This window comes from Acanthochromis polyacanthus, chromosome 1 (genome assembly GCF_021347895.1).
Source record: "Acanthochromis polyacanthus isolate Apoly-LR-REF ecotype Palm Island chromosome 1, KAUST_Apoly_ChrSc, whole genome shotgun sequence".
NCBI classification, from domain to species: domain Eukaryota; kingdom Metazoa; phylum Chordata; class Actinopteri; family Pomacentridae; genus Acanthochromis; species Acanthochromis polyacanthus.
Genome location: NC_067113.1, coordinates 29,922,268 through 29,943,860, shown reverse-complemented (window position 1 = coordinate 29,943,860; position 21,593 = coordinate 29,922,268). Strand labels below are relative to the sequence as shown.

Sequence of the window (21,593 nt, the reverse complement as noted above, 5' to 3'; positions counted from 1 at the left end):
CAAAACATTTAAAAAACACACAACTGTCTTTACCAGATTACAGCAAACCTTTAACAACATTCTGACACTTTCCTGTGGTCTCCAGCTCACCCAGTGCTATCTGATGTGGCAAACCCCACCCTCACGGCAGTTCCAGGAGCTTAAAACAAACCCTTCCACTTATTTTCAGTCACCGTCTGTTTGACAACAATCAGTGAAAACCAGAATGACGGGACCTGGAATTATCTCCTGAAAGAAAACAGCCTCCCGAGAGCCGCCTGATAATCAAAACCAAACAAGCGCGTCTAAATTAAACAGACTAACACGTAACAGGAGCTATTACTGGATCTGCTGAGAAATTAGCTCAGACGAGCGTTAATTACTTTAACCTGTAGGGACAAACGTGTTTGTACTCCTGTGCTCGGATCATAATGCAAAGTTTTACATCAGAGATTCACAGAGAGGCCAAAGCACCAAACAACAACACTGAATGCTTCCCTGAGGAGATATTCTCACTTTAACAACCACTCAGAGGACTTTTTTCATTTACGAAGAGGAAAACAAAAACAATCTTTAATGGACAAGGAGACAGCAGATTTTCATTGACTGGTAAAGTCACAGGAAAAAAGTATTGATTAATATGTTAACCATAAAAAACAGGCCAAAACTGTAAATATTCACATCAAAAATATGGATTTTATAAACAGTAATTTGTTCTTTTACAACATTTGACAATAAAACCACACTATTTTACTGCATTCAAATTAAATTAGCAAAAAATCTGATATCAAAAATCATTGAAGCTGATATTTTGCAGCCACTTGCAGTCATTTGAAATTTTAAAAAATGTTATATTTGTATATTTTAACTGTTAGTTTGCAGATTTCCCCTGCTTTTGTTAAATTCCAGACAACAACAGGCCAAAACTGAAAATATTCACATAGAAAATCTGTATTTTTATAAAAACTTGTTTGTTTTTTATAACATTTGACCATACAATTACACAATTTTTACTATATTTAAATTAGCAAAAAAAAAAAACATTTCAAAATGTGAAAATTCTTTTATATTTTATGTATTTTACAGACATTTGCAGTTATTTGAAATTTTAAAAATATGTATGTAATATTTGTATGTTTTAACGGTTATTTTACAGATTTTCTCCTTTTTTGTTAAATTCCACACTAACTACTAAATAACTACTATAATAATAACTACTAAATAAGTACTAAAATTACAGAAAAATGTGAAATAACATGTTAATCCAAATAAACAGGCCCAAACTGTAAATATTCAAATAAAAATAGTATTTTTTATAAATTGTGATTTGCTCTTGTGCAACATTTGACCATAAAATTATAAAATTTTACTATAAATCAACAAAAAATCAACAAAAATTGAAAAGTGTTATTTTATACATATTTGCAATTATTTGAAAGAAAAATTTGTATGAAATATTTGGATATTTTAACTTTTATTTTACTGATTTTCCATGTTTTGTTTAATTACAGGTAATAACTACTATAATCACCCAAAAAAATATCAATTAACATGTTAACCAGAATAAACAGACCAAAACTGTAAATGTCTGTATACTCAAAGATTGTAATTTGTTCTTTTACAACATATAACCGTAAAACGCCACAGCTTTATTTATTTATTTCTGCTAAAAATATCCTTATTTTACAAATATTTGCTGCTATTTCTTTTTCCTGCACCCTTGCTGCCAGATTATCATCTTTTCTTCCCTTTTTCTGTTATCTCCTGAAGGAAAACAGCCCCTCCTGAGACCCACCCAGCGTCCCGTAATCAAAACCAAACAAGCACATCTAAATTAAACACACTAATATGTAACTGGAGCTATTGCTGGATGTGCTGAGAAATTTGCTCAGAGTAGCGTTAATTACTTTAACCTGTAGGGAGGAACTTGTTCGTACTTCCTTGCTCCCAAGCGCCAAACAACATAAAGCATTGAATGCTTCCCCGAGGGGATAATTTCACTTTAACAACCCCTCAGAGGCCCTTTGTTTCATTTCCGAAGGGAAGAAATGCATATTTATTTAATCTTTAATGGAGAACGGACTCTTGAAGGCCCACCAAAGAGATGAAGCCAAAGATTAGCTAAAGGTAGAACACCGGGGGAGTCCAGCGATGGTTTGATATCTCGACCGGGAAACGGTGAGCTTTGAGATTCTCACATTTAACAAGCCAAATTCCCTCAGCACACACACACTTACTCATCTAAGCCAGAAGAACACAGATCCCTGAGCTCGCTCTCCACAACTCATAAAATAAGTGAAATGCAACCCCCATTGTGCAACCATTACAGCATTAGCAAAATGGCCTTTTTTTTTCTTTTTTTACCGTCATTGGCAGCGAATCTGTTCCAGGCCGACCCGCAGCAGTGGAACAAGAAGAGAGAATATGATTAGAAAATAATGATTTTTATATATGTGCACTTAAAGGCCTGACGGGGGGGGGGGGGGGGGGAAGCAGCAACGTGAAGGTAGTAAATAAACAAGTCTGCATGTTACAGTAAATGTCATGAGGTTAAACTTTCCAACTGGCTCCATGTGTGAAGAGTCGAGCGCGTTTCTTTGGACAGATTTGGAGCAATAAAACCGTCATATAACAATATAAACAGTTGATCCCATTTTCACCTTTATTATACTGCTGCTTTACTGGATAACAGGCTTGCTAAGGTTGAGTTTAACCCTCTGAACCTCAGCCCTGGGTGGTTATTTTTCTCGCAGCACATTTTAATTCACTGTGGGCTCATTTTTTCTTTGCAATATAAAGTCCTGCACTTCTATGGAAACAACACAGCCAGGACTAGAAGTAAAAAGAAGTCAGAAATGTCTTATGTAAAAAGAAAAAACAAAAGGTGAATTTACTTGATTTTTTTGATTGTTTTGCAAAAATTGGAGAAAAAAAAACCTAGAATCTACATGCATAACATTTTTAAAGTGGCCATAGGTGGAAAATTGGTGACTCTACATACTACAGATATTTTACTATGTACTTTTAATTTGTTTCCGTCCTTACTTTGCCTATTTCCTGTGTGTACACTGCTTGCAGTTCAGCCGAAAAGTCCCTGAATATTTGTCTTGTTACAGCTGAGACATTAATGACTTCAAAGTTCAGCAGAGGAGTGCATATTTCTTTTTTCTTCCAGAATTTGGTCAATGTAAATGCTTTATTTTGGGTGAGTCTTTAGATGACAAGTAATGTGATGAAATATGATGATTTTAAGCTTAAACTTGGATAGTTTCCTAACTAAATTACACTTTACAGAAGATTAGTTCAGTGATGTGCAAATCAAACAGTTCTGATTTTTACAGTCTCTGATTCTGATTTCTGGTGTAACTTTGGCTATTTTTGAAGGATAACATGACATTTAAAGCTCATTTTGGGACTCAAAGGGTTAACATGTTATCTGATTTATATCCCCAGACACATGGGAGTTTGGGGACGGGAACAAAACAAGCTTCCAGGCAAGAGCACAAGTTTCGAGAATGAACACAGTCCTGGCATTATATCTGTTTAGCTTTTTATCCCAAATACTGTATATACCTTCATTCATATTTCACCAGTGATCTATTGCACTCCTGTAGCATAGTTGGACTCAAAGTGGACAGTTTAAAAACCAAGAGTGCAAATCGATGCAACAGAAAACTATATATTGACTTTATAGACTTTGCATTCTTCCTCCAAAGCTGGCACCTACATTACCCACAATGCAACTAAACTGTTAACTCTTCAGTCAGAGATTTGAGCATGTTCTGCTAGCCGTGGCTAATGTAGCCTCAAGCATAGATGAAGATTTTAGATTCTCGATTTTACTAACTCTAACAGCTGTCGACACCACAAACGTGTCGTCGTTGGTGTTATAATTTTTTTTAAGTCCACTTGGAGTGAATTCAAAGGAATCTTTTCCATCCATGCACGGTAAATTGATGTCCACGTACTACACACTACTGACAAAGATGCATGTTGCTGTCTTTTTCCACCCAGTGGCTGCACAGACACAAACTTTACCGAGTTTCTCAGACTTTGGGGAGACATTTACATCACTTGAGCCTTTTTGTTAGCCTAGCCGCGCTAGACCCATGTTTCTGAAGGCACAAGGGTCAAGGGCCGCTCGACAGGGAGGGAGGCGGGCTAAAAGGTTGTCTTTCAAATCACTCTGCAGCAACTGGGTAGGTATACAACCAATCAGTGCAACAAATAGGCTGACGGAGTTCCTAGAGCGCCGGCGGATTGTGGCTAAGTCCCATTAGCTTCCCAAACAGCGGAGCCAACTGGAAAATTAAGGATTTGCCATATCCCGTCGGCATAAGTCCAAATACGTCTTTCTTCTCAATGAAACACTTCAGTGCCGTCCTTTGTTTATCTTTCAAGTTGAATTTTAGCTTCAAATCTTTAAGGGCTGTGGCCAAAGCCGAGTCGAAAGATAACTGTTTATTGTGCGCCGGTTGTTTCTGTCAGAATCGTCGCACCTCTGTCGTCACTTAGTTACGCCTGCCTTCTGACTCTACACTTCATGGTGATTGGTCCGGCCAGTTTTAGGAGCATCCAACCTCAAGCCTTGTGGAGGATAACTAGACCCACCCTGGCAGAGAATTAAATTCGTTGCCGTGGGTTGTCTAGTGCGGCTAGGCTACCTTTTTGTACTTGTAGAAACCAGAAAGCATGACACTGGTTTAACTCCACAACTCCTCATACTTACAGTTTAAGACTCTGAGACTGACTCAGATGACTAAGACATTTATCACTTAGCACAACTTCTTCAGGAGATAACTTAATTCAAACATTATTTCCAATATTGCTCCCCAAAACCTGTACACATGCTTAGATGTGTAAATTTGGTGGCATTTACCCTTTTAACATGACTCCGGTACCAGTAGTGATATGCATTTTAGCTACTTGAACTTACACCAACCATGCAACATTATGGACATTTTGACTCTTCTTGGCAGCTTTTCTTTCCACAAACATGCATAGAACAGGCAGGAATAGTGTTGTTTAAATCAATCTGATTGACTTTGTTTCCTGTTTACAGAGCCAGGGATAGAATGGTCATATTCAGGGTTGAGTATCGTTTGTATTTTGATGCCAATACTTTTGCTTTATGAACCTTTTTCAATGCATGATATTTTGTGTGGTATTAACACCTTTGTAAAGTTTGTCTATCAAGTTACACAAACACTTAATAATCGCATAAATAGATGTATGTTTATTAACCAGTTAAGTTGGAAATGTAGTCTAGTGTCCTGCAGTCACAGAAAAGTGTTACTGTAAGTGCGGTAAAGTTATTTTATTCAGCCTCGGTAAGCATTGTAGTTACTGGAAGTCTGACTGTTTTGTTCGCTGTCACAGAAGAGAAACAAAGAGTCGGTTTTCATCTAATATAACTACAGAATCCTGCAGTTTTCACAGTACAGTTGTATAAAAAGCCACTTACCACAGATAAATGTTAGCAGCCAAAACACAACATCAGATAAAGTAATAGTACCTGCGGTTGCTTCTCTGGTTTCTTGATTATTTTGGGGTTTATTTTGGATACTTTTCAAGTGATTGTTCTGATGCAGTAGCATATACTGTCATTAATATACCTAAAACATCTATTGTGCGAGTCTAAAACACTGTGTTCTGCTTTTAAAAATGTGTTTTATTTATGATTCGTGAACAAAAACTTGCAAACCCCACCAGTGAGCTCTTCTGGTTTAGCATTTGGTGATGTTAGCGAGCATAGCTGCGGCAGCTTTAATGAGCTGCTGCAACAATGGGTCGGGGTGCTTTTTTTTGTGTTTCTTTCTGTTGGGGATTGCATCTAAAAAATCAGCTTTCGAATTGTAGTTCAATGCTGTGTGTGAGCTGCCAGTAGAGATAAGGTTTCAGACGTGCAGCCAGGCCTTCCAGTAAGAGATGTTGTGCTAGAGGCTGATGTTGTATTTGGAAATCACTGGCTGTCGCTGTTAAAACTCAAAAACATAGACACCGGTCCACACCCAGTGCAGCTCGTTTAATCACTTTGGGTTGTTTGAAAATGAAACTATCAATGCTCTGATTCTGTATCCACACTTGTATGTTTTTTTGCTACTTTTACAATGAGCATCCAGTGTAATCCAGTGATGTAAGACCCTTAAAATGACTTGTTGACCCAGTTTTCGTTTGGAACTTTTGGGCTGTATTTTAGCTCAGATTGGCAGAAATGTAGATCTTTGGAATGCTGATGCAGAAATTCCCATTTGGCTTCTGATTGGGTCTTAACTGTCAGTACCTGTTGCTCTCTGATTAACCATCATGTGACGGTTTGGTGAAGAAAATAAAAAAATTTAACCTGCATAATGGATTACAGGTGTCTGCAGCAGCTGTTGTGCCATGAAGAAACTCTTTGGTTTTACCTTTCACCTTTACTGTTGTTTTCTTCAACTGAGCAACCAACCTCCTGCTTTATCTTTACACCAGCATCCGCACGTCAACTGTACACAAATGCTCATATTATTTTCATTTATAGCTGTGTTAATATTAAGACTTTTGTCTCAAATGGAGCTAAAATACTCAACTGTTTCTGTTTTAAAACAGTGTTTAATATTAAAAACATGTTAGTCTGGATACTATGGAATCACAGAAGTTCCATAATAATGCAAAAATTTACATAATTTACCTTTATATTTCCATGTTTATTTGTTTATTCATCTTTATATTTACACATATATTTCCTTAGTTTTTAACAGATTTATTTATTTATTCCTCTTTATATTTACACATTTGTTTCCATATTTTTAATGGACTTTTTATTTATTCCTCTTTATATTTACGTTTCTTTATTTTTAACAGACTTATTTATTTATTCTTCTTTATATTTACACATTTATTTCCTTATTTTTAACAGATTTATTTTTTATTCCTCTTTATATTTACACATTTGTTTCCATATTTTTAATGGACTTTTTATTTATTCCTCTTTATATTTACGTTTCTTTATTTTTAACAGACTTATTTATTTATTCTTCTTTATATTTACACATTTATTTCCTTATTTTTAACAGATTTATTTTTTATTCCTCTTTATATTTACGCATTTATTTCCATATTTTTAACAGACTTATTTTTTATTTATTCCTCTTTATATTGACACATTTCTTTCTTTATTTTTTAACAGACTTATTTATTTATTCCTCTTTATATTTACACATTTATTTCTTTTTAGCTTTATTTTAGAATGTAACCTGTAAAATAATCCAGGGATACTACATTTTAAGCTTAGATATTTTTTCTTGACTGAACTGTACATCCCACGTGATGCATTCAAGGACCACCAGAAAGTTGAAAATATACTTAATTTCTGTGTTTTACAGATTGCGGCTCCCATAAATGGTGTATTTTTTCAATTTTACTTCTCTATACATAATTCTTTTGTTAAAAAATACAAGTCGTGCCAACACACTGGCAGGTTTTGGGGTTCAAAAGGTTAAAACTGTCTCCAGAGAGTTAACTGTGATGTTTGCAAACTTGCAAAATGTCAATATTCATACAAGGAAAAAAAATATTTTGGGAATTTGGCTTGTGTTGTTCATGTCGAACTCGAGGCAGCGTGATACAAATGCAGTCTGCAATGTGGTTGTAATTACACAGCGCAGTCGTCCAAATTTTTGCCAGTTTTTCCAGTTTTTTTCCCTCCTGATTGAAACTTATAGTAGTCAAAAATCTCAGAAATCTTGGAAATGCCCTTCGCAGCGACCGCCTTCTCTACTTTACCCTAACGAGGGCTGACTTGGGCTCTTTCCCCCGACCTGATATCACCGGGGATAGTTAAATCAGATGCTGCACGCTGGAAAAACTGTCTGTTCTGTTTAAGCAGCAGGAGCGTGCACCTTGACATGGATGACATCAGTGCTGTGAAGGGAAAGCTTCGTGCATGAACAGATGGATTCATTACAGTGGAAGCTCTGTGTGCCAGCTAACGTGTGATGGGCTCATTATCCCGACAACAAACAGCGCAACAACACCAACGCAAACATAAAGACGCACATATATGCATCGCTGTGCCGTTAATCATCAGGTGTTTTTGGCTTTAGCCCCACTAGCCAGCAAGTGGATCCGTCCAGAAAAGAGGAAAAGGAGGATAAAAGTGAGCCAACCACAGCGGTAACAAGCCAATGAAAGTTGTCCACCGGAGTCGGGGCTAATTGCGTACTGTTGTGGTGCTTTTAACGGGCCGAGGTAATCACTTTTGTCCGATAATTAGCATTTCAGGAAATCCATAAAGCGGATGCCATCCCTCATGCTGTTTAAGTGAACACGCTTTACTTAACCGTGTTATAAAAAGCAGCGTACGGAATGAAGAGGAATGCACGAAAAGCCTCGCCCTTCCTTTTATTCCTTTTAAATTTCTAATTGGGTTTTGTCTTGGAGTAGAAACCAGCAATTTATTGGTTTCAAAGTAGCACTTTGAAAAGCCTTAAGAGACAATTCTAGCATGTTATGAAGTGAAGGAGGTGCAAAGTGGGTGAGCTACTAACAGCAGGAAGAAGAGCATCAAACTGTCGTCCCTTAATATCCGGTTCCTTTATAATGTCCTCTTTATGCAACTAAAATGTGTAATAGACGCACTACTCCAGAGCAAAAGCGTATTATTTTCACAATAAAAGCTGTAATATTGTGAGATGTCTCTATCTTTTTGGCTTAAATTTCTTTTATTTGATGCATAAAACCAGCCCTTTAAGCAGCACCGCTGATTTATGACATTTAATTTCGTTTGCTCGCGCTTTTTGCTTAAGCTAAAAACCTACGACTCTACTTGGATACGTTTAGGAAAAGATCATGTTTTTTAATAGACAGATTTATTTTCAGTCACTGTTTTCTGTTATTTCTCCGCTAAAGAAGCGGAGCCTCGGCGGAGTTCTGTGACGATCAGCGTTGGTTGGTCTGTCTGTCTGTCTGTTAGCAACATTCCTAAAAAACGGATTGATGGATTTGGATGAAATTTTCAGGGAAGGTCAGAAATGTCACAAGGACCAAGTGATTATATTTTGGCAGTGATGTGGCTCATAGTCTGGATTTTTTAAAGATTTCAGCCATCGGAAATGACACAAGGAATGAGCAGCCTTGGCGGAGTACTGCGTTCTCAGAGTGCTTTTCTTATCTGTGACTGTTTTTGGATGTTTTCGGTCATTTTCAGTTGCTGTATCCTGTCGTTTTCGCTCCCTGTTTACTGACGTTTTCTAACATCAGTGTTTCCCCTCCTATATGACCGACGAGGCGGGCCGCCTCGCTGGTATAGGCCACCGCCTCACTACAATTTTGCCGAAATTGCCGCCTCACTGGTCCGCACCAAAAAAAAAAACAAAAAAAACGGAAAGCACCAAGCCACCGGAGCTGTCATTTTTAACTTTGCGGGTCCGCCGCCTGCTCTCCCCCGGTCTCCCCCGCTAGCTGGTCGGCTAACACCTGCCGCCGCTCGTCTGCCCGGGACAAACCGCGCACACTCAGAGTAACAACTTTCAGGTTTTTTTTATCTCTCCCACTGGACTCAGTCTACAAGGAAATGAAGGAGTGCAGTGATCTGAGCTTCACCTTCAAAAATAACACGTTTTCTGTATCTTGATGTGTGAGATGGAAACAAAATAGTCAAGCGAGTAAAGGTCAGAAAGCCACAACTTTACAGTTGACACAAATATGAAGAAGTTGGATAATAATTCTGTCAGTTTGTCTGAGCAACTCCTTTCATGTCACACGCTAGTCATTTGATCTGTTCATATAAAAATATAGATGATAGATGCCTTAATTTAATAGCGCAGGCAATTTCACGCCACATTGAAATCAGATTTCCTCCTGATGATGGTCGGGAGATAAACGCCTGATTAGTGAGTGGGATGACTTCCTTATTTTTCTTTTGAAGTGGCGTGAAGAAAACTAAATCAAAGTTTGAATAAGGGGGGAGGGCGGCAGAGACGTGTCCCTCCTTTTCGGAAATGGCTCTAAATCTGATTAACAGCATTCCTTGTTTGTCACTAATGCCACATCCTGGCTGCAGAACAGTCGAGTCGCTCTGCTGTTCTCAGGAGTTGTGGAGGTGGAAAAGCCTGTGTGTGACCATCACACATTGCTTTAGATTCCATGTTGCATAGCTGAGCTGAGACCACACACCCACTCAAATCAAAGGAGCCCTAAATATGAGGCAGACCATGAGCTAATCTGCTGAACCGGTTTGATAGCAAAGAGGAAGTGTTCCTGCCGCCTGATAATCTGAAGGATTATAAAAAAACCGTAACTCTTTTAAAAGGCAGTCGTCCCCCCAAACTGGAGCTTTTGCATGTCAGAAACACTAAATCTGCATCCAGCGAGTTCCCATAGTGGACGAGACAATTACGTAAATGCAAACACACCCCACAAACCGCAGCTATCGGGAGGATCTGCAGAAGAAACGAAAAGGTTGAGCGGAGTAGCGACGATCCGTGAGTGGAGCCCGCTGGCCTGATTCACGGAGCCGGACCCTGGCTGCTTTTCATTACGCTGATTAGAAAGAGCCCAAATTGAGCATGAAATGCGTTTGCTGATCACACAGTCATCAGAGGGAATCAACATGTGTAAGCAATTTGATTGGTCACTGGTGGAGTCACCCTTAAAGACATCTGTTAGCGTCCAATGAAACGTAAGTGGAGCCCAGGCGTCTGGTCACGTGACACTTGTGAACCAGAGGGTTTGAGACCCGAGTTTAAAGTCTGTGGACATGTCATGGAGTTCAGGAGTTATTTGGGGATTTAATTTGTCCCATTTCCCTCAACTGGTCTTGTTCATTCCAGCTGTATTAAAAAATTCATTATATGCTCACAAAAAACTCCAGAAACAGAACTGGCAGGTTTTTGCATTTCAGTTTTTGATTCATTTGAGGAATTGATTTTGCTCTTTTACTGATGCCTAGTTATTTTTGATTGTATTTATTGTTATAGGACGAGTGCCATAAATCAGCAGTAGATTGAATTCCTGATGTTCTTTACTGCCCTTATAGTGTAGTCAACACAATTTTTTGGGGGTGCATGCAGAAGAATCCACACAGACTTGGGTAGATGACTAAATTTACCACTTTTGGACCTTTGAGTATTCACAAATGTGTAAAGTTTGTGCATTGGCCAAAGAGTCTGCAGCCAATTATAGTGGAAAACCAAGCCGCTAGGCAAACAAAGCAAAGTAAACTAAAAATCTGATCTGAATAATCTGACTTCCTCCAAAATTAGGACCATGAATGTTTTCAATAGTGAAGACATTTCACTCCCTGATCGTGGAGCCAGAGATAAAATCAGAGAATCACTACACTTGTTAAGATTCTCTGGAGAAAAAAAATCTGCGTGCACAACTTCATGAAAGTCCATCCAGTGGTTGTTTAAATGTTTCACTCATTATTGGACTGATTGGCTACACGTCCTGAGAAATCGCCTATCAGCAATGAAAAATAAATGTTTTACTTTTAAGTAACCATGTGAAAAACACAACATTTTAAAAGGCATTTCAATGAGGTTTTGTCTTGGAGTTTGTGTTAAGATTAAATTATTGCGCCAATTTTCAGTTTTACTTCAAAAGTATACCAGTTCCAAATATCAGTTACTATTGTCCTTGATTGCTAATAATTAATACTGGTCTATAATAATCAGGCAACTGGCAAAATTTACCAAAAGAGAAGCTTTAACTCTTTGATGATGATTTTTTTTTTTTTTTTACCTGGTGTTTTATGTATAAGCAAGTTACCAGTTTTTGCCTTTTTGGTGACCAAACCACAGGATGGAAACATGAACCTGCACGAAATACACAGTAACCTGGACTGCTGTGTATAGTAATAGTTTATCATGTACACCATAAATATCTGCATCTAATAGCTTTACTATGATATTTATCATCCATTCTTAGGATTAATCATCGTGCTTTGGTGACCACCTGACAGTTCATGTAGATAAGGCCAAAATTCTACAAATATAAGAAAACAGATTTTAAGAATTTTCGTAAAACACCTCTATTGCTTGAAATATCCACTGGAACCACAATTAACCGTATTCTCAGGGTCGCTATGTTTACTTTTTAGCTCTTCTGTTGGCCATGATGGGAACTGGCCTTCCATGGTTTTTTCAGAGCAATCTCAGCTGATCAGATCTTCCATCGTCTGACATGATGATAATTTATAAGATTTTCAAAATCCACCATTATATCAAGGAACATAATACTTGAGATGATGTTAAATGATATTTTTACATGTACCTTCCCCTAAATTGTTGGCAGTAGAGACATCTTTTCATAGTAGTGTCGAGAAGATCATCTGGAATCTAGAAATACCAGAACCATGACAGTGCAAGAACTAATGACTTACAAGTTTGGAAAAATAAGTGTTTTAGTGCCTTTTGTAGTGAATTTTATATTATTTTATGCACTACAGTTTTCACATGCACCTACTTGCAAAAGCCGTTTACTAAACACTAGAAATATCAAAATATTTTGGCCGGATTGCAACAAATTTTCCTGTCAATATTCATGGTCCCCAGTGGATAAAAATCAGCAGAGTTAAGTAATTATTTAAGCATCTTCCAGCATAATTTCAATGTTCCAACACAATGTGTAATCCAACAACCTGCAGAAAGACGTTCATGATCCCCAGAGGAAGAATCCTGTTGAATTCCCCGTTTCCATCACGTTCATTAACACCAGTAAAATCACACCAATGGATGTTGTTTTATGCAAAATGTCAGAAGAAAACGACCAAAGAAAGTAAAAGCACAACAACCTCAATCGCCACTTTTTCCTTTAAGTGCTTAATGAGAAACTGCTGCTGAACAGACGGTTCAGGACGAAGTTAATCTAAAAGGTTTGTTCTTCATGACTTCTCCTCACAGGAGACAGCGACGCCAAACTATGACCTTATCGCTTTGCCAGGAATGTTTCTCCCCATAAAGGCTAAATGGAGAAATGTGCACCGAACATCTGTGATTATTAACAGCTCGTCGTCATACGTATCCCAGTGCTTCAGTGGTTAATGTCGACTATAGTCAAGGTAATACAGGTATTTATCTTAAAAATACAGACAGACCAGCTCCAACAGAGTGGTTTTAACTCTGTAGTTTGAAATATCATTCAGTTTATTTCCTGTTTTTGTCTACTACTTCTTTTTTTTTTTTTTTTTTTTTTTTTTACAAATTCATTTGTGGGGCTTCTCAAAATAAAATCAAACTTGTTCTTTTGCACAACTTTACTACACAAGCGCATAATTCTCCTTTTAGTAGGCTGTTTTTAAACTATTCTGATCTGCTTCTTTTGGAAAAACACCAATTATTACAAACAAGCCAGCGTGATATTTTGTTACGATGCAATCAGAGGCATATCTCATTTAGGTTTAATTTAACCTTTTAGAGGTGATTTGTGAGAAATCTTCCTCATCAAAGCCACATGTTTTGCTTGTTTTGGGGATTTTGCATTGATTATTCTTCATGCAACTCACTTCTCTCTGATTTTACTTTCATTTCTTTACTATATCAAGATTGCTCTGGAGAGCTCTCATTTGAACAGCTGTCCCAAATACTGACAAACACTTTGCCAGCACATTGCAGGAATAGTTAGGATTCCGCAAAAGTCCAGTGCATTTGCTGGATTTCTTCATCGTGGTTTTCTTCAGCCTGTTTGTTGCTGATGGAAAACAACACGACTGAGCTGACAGGTCTGTAAGATGCTCCAAATGAAGGCATCAACTCAATGGAATCTGATAGAAATAGCTTAAACCCCTATATGGGGAAGTAATGAAACAAAAATGGCACTCCACCAGTTTGCTCGTCCGAAGATTGACTGCTTAAGTTGGAGAAAAAGCTGCATTACAAACGTTGCCAAGAGGAGAGATTAACTCTTTAACACCAAAAAACATAAAACAAGTTTATAAAAAAAATGCCCAAATTACACCATTTATCAGCCAGAGACTGGAAAAACAGAATGAATAGACAGATCTTTAATTCTCTGCAAATCTGTAAACAAACCAAAATAGCCTCAATTGAACTTAAAACTGTGTTATTTCATTAAAATCACTTGATTCTACATGTTGCATTGAACAAAAATGCCAAAAATAAACCCAGTGCACCAGATTCTGGCAAAATCTAATCATTTAGTGCTCCTCAGTGCAAACAAGAAGTCACAAGTGACTCAGCTGCAGCCAACAATCATGTAACAAAAAACTTTTAGGCTGAACTGCAGGCAGTGTTTACACAGAGCAGAGATTAGACAACAGAAGACGATAAAATAAATGCAAAATGGCTCCAAAAAAAGGTACACAGCAAGTTTTTGGAAGATACATTCTGCACGATGAAAGATCATTCTAGAATTAATGTACAGAGTAGTGTAAACAACACCTAATTTATTAATTTGAGACTGTAAATATGCAAATAGGATTGGTCAAGTAACTTATTTTTAGTATTTGGAGCATCTATTTTATATATATATATATATATAGTATATGACTCCTAACATCTGTGGGCATTTGGCAAAATGTTATACATAATGATTTCCAATATGTTATCATTTTTAATGTCTTTTTATGATTTATGGCAGTAGAACTTGGTAGCGTATTTTATATTGCAGTGCACAATAAACATACAGTGGGTGAACTGTCAAATATTTGGGATTCAGAGCGTTACACATAATTATGCTAGTGTTGCATGATGGGAAATGTAGGATCCAGTGTTTTTGGAATTTCACCCATACCTGGGATTGTAGCCTGGTTGTTTTTCTGCCTCAGTTGCTTCAGTTAGTCACAAAAACTTGTCTTGTTGTGTTTGTATTTGATGTTTATATCATAACCTGCTCTAAAAAAAAAAAAAAAAAAAAAAAACTTCTTGTATGAGAGTGAAAGTCATTAAAATGGATAATCCACCAAAAAAAAGTAGGAGGGCCGCTGTGTGCATGATCCAAATCCTCTACAAAACTTGAAATTCTCTGTGTGGTAGGTTACCAGCCTGGAGGATGTTGTTGTTGTTTTCTGTAGGGTAGGGGGATTTTTATAACTGCAACACAAATAACACAAGGAGAGAGAACACCATCTACAATAAGTTTTAGATGGCTCTACGGCAGGTTTTTACCCACATTTTATGTCCAATGAGTCAGGCTGAGCGTCTAGTAGTTAGTAGTTTAGGGAAGAGGCAAACCTTTGGTTAATCTAATCATCTCTATCCTATAAATGCGAAACATTTCAGTATTAACATGTGTGGCGTACCCATTCTCTGTAAATCTACCTCATCTGCTTCCCGCTAAGTTTCTGATCTCTCACTTTTCTTCTTATGGGCAAAGCACCAGATAACAGATGTGAACTTGTTGCTTTTTTCTCAGAAAATGATATACGTTCTTTTAGTGGAGTAGGAACTTGAATTCTGCAGCTACTGTCGAGTTAAAACACAACTCCTATGCGATTTCTCATCTATTTGATCCAAAACCTGATACACGATTTACTATTTATGGACTGGGCTGTGTGATAACCCACAAATGCATGCTTTAATTTTTCTGTCACACCTAAAAAAAAAGGCCCTGACCTCCATTCCTTTGTGCACCGTAAGCATAATTAAGATACAAGCACCTGCAGCACACGTTACATGCATCAGCACACACACACACACGCAGACCAGCCACACCTGCACTGTGATCTACCTCACACCAATAAAAGAGTCTTTCCTGCTCTTGAGCCTCGGCTCTGCTTTCCCAAGCTGAAGGTATGCAGTCTTGGCTGCTCCGCCGCTCAGTGCTTTGCTGTTTGTTTGTTCTTCGACGGGTTTACGAGTCCTCACTGATGCTGTCACCAAAGTATGCAGGTTCTTCGCTCCACCGTCCCCAGCACCAACAGGTTAATTTGATGGAGGGGGATTAAGGAGACGTGGGTAAGCCTGGATGCCATCCTCATTTGCTAGCTGTAATTTCTAAATACCCCCCTCCCCCCCTTCAGGGAAACTGATTTCAGAGAAATAAATGTTTGAAGAAAAGGTGCCTGCCGACCACCTGCCTCATTACATTGATCATTCCTGGTGCTGAGGTTTAAAAAACATCAAAATATCACTCATTAAGAGAGGCAATTTGCTGTGACCTTTAATCCTTCTGAGACTGTAGCAAAGTTTGCAACATAAAAAGTGTTTTTTCAGTGAGATCATGATTCTGTTTTTTCCTGCACTGCCTTTTAATCTAAGTAAATAACCTGCGTCTTTACTACAGCAGATTATTCTAGAGACGGTGTCGTACCGCCATCCTCCAACACATCCTTATCCTCAGAGGGGTCCTATCCTCCCACCGGCTGATTAACAAACTACTAAAACAACAAAGAGCAGATTAAAGTCGCTCTCAGGAATGAGGAGGGAGCAGAAACGATATCTGAACTGCACAGGCAGCAACAGTCACACAGCAGAAAGACTGAATTGAGCTTTGTTGGTCTCCCAGTGTGTTCGGAGAGAGTTTTGCACCTATTGCATCATGGAGCCTGCAGGGAAATGAGAAAGCAGCAGTGCTATGCGGTGAAATTAGCCCAGGCGCTCACTGCTGATATCAACGTGGAAAAGTTGGGGGTGTGAATTCTGGTATTACGGCAGGCAGCTGTGAGCAATGTTAGAAGTATCTGATGTGGTGCGAGTGGGGGAGTGCAGCCGGCCGAGTGTGTTCTTAATCCAGGCCAGGAGGAGGATGAAGTGGATGCAGGGAGAGTTCAATGTGACGGAGACAAAGTTGAAGCATTTTTTCCCCTCTTTAGCTGAGAAGCTCCACTTTCAGTTTGACCACGCTGAATTATTCTGCTATTGGAGACCTTCACCCTGTTTTTGTCTGTTTTTTTGTCTACCTGTATTTTAGCTGTCTGGTAGGTGAAGCAGAGTTCATCTGTTCTAACTAAGAACACCTGGAATCAGTGTTTTCAGTCTATAAAGCGTTGGCATCCTGCATATCTCTCACTCACCTACTTGGGCATGACTGCAGCAGTGTTTTTCCTTGCCTTTATTTTTTCCTTTCATTTTGCACATACTGATGTTAGCAATGCCTGGGTCTGGAATCTTTCTGTGTGGAGTTTGCGTGTTCTCCCTGTGGGCAGCGTGGCTTTTCTCAGAGTTCTCCGGTTTCCTGAGGTTAGCTGGTAACTAAATTGTCCGTAGGTGTGAATGTGAGTGTGATTGTCTGTCTCTGTGCAGCCCTGTGATAGACTGGTTCAGCTCCTCCACGGCCCTAATGAGGTTTAAGCTGTTTATAGGTAATGGAAAGATGATGTTACCAGTCTTCATGCTTCAAAAATTTTACATTTAAATATCCTTGGTGTGTTTAGTAAATTACAAGCTTAGTTGCTATTAAATTGGGGGCTCGTCCGGGATTGGAACCGAAAATTACACTATGTATCTAAACTGCGCTCACGGTTGCATTTTAAAGGAAATTTTGTTTGTTTGTGACCTGATGTTCACAATTAAATTTCAAATCAATATCTTTGTCAGCTTGTTTAGCCTCTTTCTGTCACTCATTTGCAGCCAATCAGTCATTGATTAGACAAGCATTAGTAACCCAAAAAATAGAGTGAGGACTTCTAGCACATTGTAAAAGGTTCAGATTTTACCCCAAACCATAATATTTTCCTGAAGTTAAACCATGTAGTTCCTAAACTGAACCAAACAGCAAGTGCAAACTCAACCCAACTAAATGGAACGTCTTCCTCCAAACTTGGTTTTGATCAAATCTGGGGCTCGTCCAGGATTTAAACTCAGAAATTTCGCTCCTAACTTGGGTTGTGACAGTATAAAACTAAACTGCATTGACAATTACATTTTCAGAGACACAAATTTTATGCCTCATCATGTTTGTTTGTGACATGATTGTCACAAATGTTTCACATCAGTCGTTGCCATTTATTTTATCGCTTTTCTGTCTCTCCTTTCTGCCAATCAATCATCACACTGGTAACAACAGAAAACAGAGGAGAAGCTTCAAACATATTGTAAAAGGTTCATAGTTTAACCCAAACTTCAATATGTTCCCTAAATCTAACCTTGTGGCGGCTAAACCTACCCAAACTGTGAGGAATAATGCCCCCACACGGGATGCTATCCCTGTTCTCTTGAATGAAAGTCCTGTTGCTGATTTTCACCTCAAAACTTCTCTCCTGCCTCATTACGTAAATGCAGTTTAGTTGTTTAGGAAAGTAATTTTTGGGAGACGGGGTTGTTTGGAGTTTACCCAGTGTGGTTTCTGTCGGGGTTTTAAAAGGCTGAAGACAATAGGCTTTCTCAGCCTGCAGAGGAGCCGAAGTTACAACAGCAAGACGGAAGAAAATCCATTAAATCGCCTTTCTTCTGGCTCCCTAAACATCCTCGCACTTGTTGTATAGTCTGAGAGATCTGTCACTTAAATCTGCCACCAAAATATGCAAAATAACAAGCAGCATGTGCACTTGTTTTGCAGCGAAACCGCATGCACATCCTCTCATTATCAGACCAGTAGGGGAAACAATTAATAAGGCGTGATGAGCCAAAGCATAAATCCACTGTGGCTCTTTCCATTTTGCAGTCCTGAGCGCAGTGGGAGGATTCAAAGCTGTTGTGAAATAGCTCCAATATGTGAGAGAGTATTACATATTCAGCCCCCCGTGAGTCATCTTCCACCCTCTGACCGCAAATATTACAGTGCATCTGCGAACTAAAACAATGTTGTTCCCCTCTGCTTCGCATCACTTCTTTCCCTGTCTGCCTGGACAGTGCCATGGGTGTTTGTAAAGAAGCTGAACAAGTAAAGCAGTGTGTGGGAGCAGATAAAAAAGGGACATGACAAAGATCTGTCCTAGAAAAGTGGAGGCGAAGGAAGCAGGGATGCTGGTCAGTGGTCAAAGTCAGCAGAATAACCTTCATTTGAAAACAGCCTTTTATCGTGTCTTACACTGTCCAAGGTCAGCACGTCCAAACACAAAGTAAACAATTTGCATTTTAGTGGGTTCAAGCTTTGCAAACTAAACTAACTGGAGACACATGAGTTCCTTTCTTTAGTCACTCTGTAGCCGTGCTTTCACAAAATTGTCAAGAAAATTTCTGAAATGTTGCAATGAATTTTTAAAAAGAAAATGTGTTTATTATGTGTATTAGACATCTAAGTCTGTGTCGTGTCATCAGAAGGTGGCAGTCAAGGCTACAAGTGGAAGAACCTGGAAACAAAACCAGTTGCTTCCAAACCACTAAAAACCTTAAAGCAGAAACAAACAAAACTTATGCATCTATGAAAGAAAACTAAAGGTCTGCAGGGACTGTTTTTAGTTGAGAAAGTTGTATTTTTTTGTTGAGGTCAGCTAATATCTGCCATGTTTTATGCTGTCCATAGCAGACACTGGTAAAGTTAAATCAATGTTTGCAACGCCAGACTGCTGTACAACAGTGGTGTGACGCATATGACCTCTTAAGAAAAATCAAAAACTACATCAGGCAAGCACAAAAGAAACAGTGTTTTTGTGAAATCAAAGATTTTTTTTGTAAAATTTTGCCTTTTTAATTAACTATCTAATACAACACTTAGAAATGTGTATTAAAATACACTAAATATATCCAGCTATGAGGTCAAATGAAAGTCTCCAACATCAACCAAAGTCAGGTTTTCTGAAGGAGTTGTTCAGTATTGGAGCATAAAGGCATTTTTTTCCCGTAAATAACTACGACATGGTCCTTTAAATGTTCTTTAAAGCTTGTTGGTTGTAGTTTATGGGCTCAAGAACTGAAAATTCAAATGATCAGTGAGCATTTTTAAAATTCAAACACAATCCTCAGATCTGTCAGTGCCTTTCTGGTTGCTGGAGCTTTTTTTCCCTGTAATTGATAATGCCATCAATGTTAAATCTGTATTTGTTCAAACCCTGAGGCATGTTATTTGTGAAAAGATCCTGAATTTAATGCCGACTTTAATGATGGTCAGTGAAACTTTTACACGTTTTAAATCTGGCCTGGACAAAAGGCTCACTCACAAATGTGAATTGCACAACATACCGCAACCATTCCACTAATATTTAAGCTTCTATCTTATCTAATTGGGCTTTCTCACGGGGATATTTCAGGATTGCCTCACGTCTTTTCAAATTAAGGCCGTCAGTCGTGTCTTTAACTAACTATTACGCACGGTATTTTCGTGCGTAAAAGCGAAATCCGACAAATTACGCGCGATAAAATTTGGCCCAATCTTACGCGACGAGTTTATCTGAAGCGGTGCAAGTCTGTGGAAGTGTGAGCAGGTAGACACTCACCCGGGAGCCAGACTTCTGCGCCGATGCTTGAGGCAGGTAGCAAAGAAACAGAGGCGCCAAAAAGTAGGAGGAGGTGAAAAGGATGAAGCTTGACAGCAACATAATGGAGCGGCGGTGAGCGCAGAGCAGCGAGCGGCAGGTTGGCTGAGCGCACAGTGTGTCCGTCTGTCACACTGATGACCAACAGGTCCAAACCGGTGGGAGAAAAATCGCTCACTCCAAAAAGAACTACTCTCCCTTTAATAACTTCCCTTTTGATTACTTCTCCGATAACTATTCACATAGTGCCACGCGTTGGATGAGAAGTCACGACTTGACGGTGACCATTGTGATGATTTTTTTTTATCCACTGCCGGAGGATCAGCTGTTCATCACGGCTTCCACAGGTTGAGTAGCGCCCGTATCCATTGCAACTTCATTTAAAAGCGCAGGAGGGAGCAGCAGCGGTGACTGACAGCCAAACTGTCCAATAGCGGACGTGTAGACAGCGAAGCCACGCCTACTTTAAACCCATGCCTGACTTTGCACAGAGGTTTGGTCAGTTAGGAGAGAGAAGCAGCAGCTGCAGGGACGCTCAGTGTATTATCAACAGTCTTTGAGAGCAGAGACAATGGCCGAGCAATTGTGAGGTCAAATTTTAGGTTCTCATCCCCTTTCAGAGACATATAATGCTGTATAATAGCCGAGTATCCTGCTGCCGTGACATTTAGCCTGTGTGCTTGGGTTACAATGGAAAACATCTATTGAGTAAAGTCAATAGCTGTCAGAGGCACCGCAGGGGTCGGCCTGTGTTTGTAGATTTGGCCTCAGTGTGTGTGTGTGTTTTAGTGGGATCAGGATTCCGTGGTTGATTAAGCAAAAAACAGATGTCGGTGCCACTTTATCCATAATTACTGCCAGTAATTTAACTGGTTTTAAGATGTAAGCTTCATTTTGTGGAAGAGAAAATCGCAGAGCAACCCAGAGACTTTTAAAAATGAAAGTAAATCGCATGTTTTACTTTGAAAAGGCCTTGATGGTAAAGTGTTTTTAATTTATCGCAGCAAAAAGCATAAGGAATTGTTGATTTGACATAAAACAAATGTATGAATAATTACATAGACATAGACTAATAATCAATCTGCTCTGCATTAAAAAGACTCTTTACTCATCTAGAACAACAACCTTTCCTTTTTTTAATTTTAGAATTCGAAAAGAAACCTTAATTTGGCCAGAATAAGTCTGTAAAACATGAATAGAATAATATACATTTATTTAAAACCACTAAAAGCTGAAAAAAATCTACTTTTGTACATTTCATGCTGCTTTATAGGTCTACTCTGCTTTTTTTTCTGGAGAAATGCTGCACTTTTTACTCAAA

General features: G+C 38.6%; 1 protein-coding gene across 7 annotated transcripts in view; it reads right to left on the bottom strand.

Moving 5' to 3' along the window:
- smoc1 (SPARC related modular calcium binding 1) overlaps positions 1-20,634 on the bottom strand; it is an 82,290-nt gene extending 61,656 nt beyond the window's left edge. For all 7 annotated transcript variants that reach the window (XM_022217612.2, XM_022217614.2, XM_022217611.2 and 4 more), the window contains exon 1: positions 20,234-20,634. In XM_022217612.2, coding sequence (XP_022073304.1) covers positions 20,234-20,335 — 102 coding nt within the window. In that variant the 5' untranslated portion in view covers positions 20,336-20,634. The remainder of the gene's footprint in view (positions 1-20,233) is intronic.
- Positions 20,635-21,593: the final 959 nt, after the last annotated feature.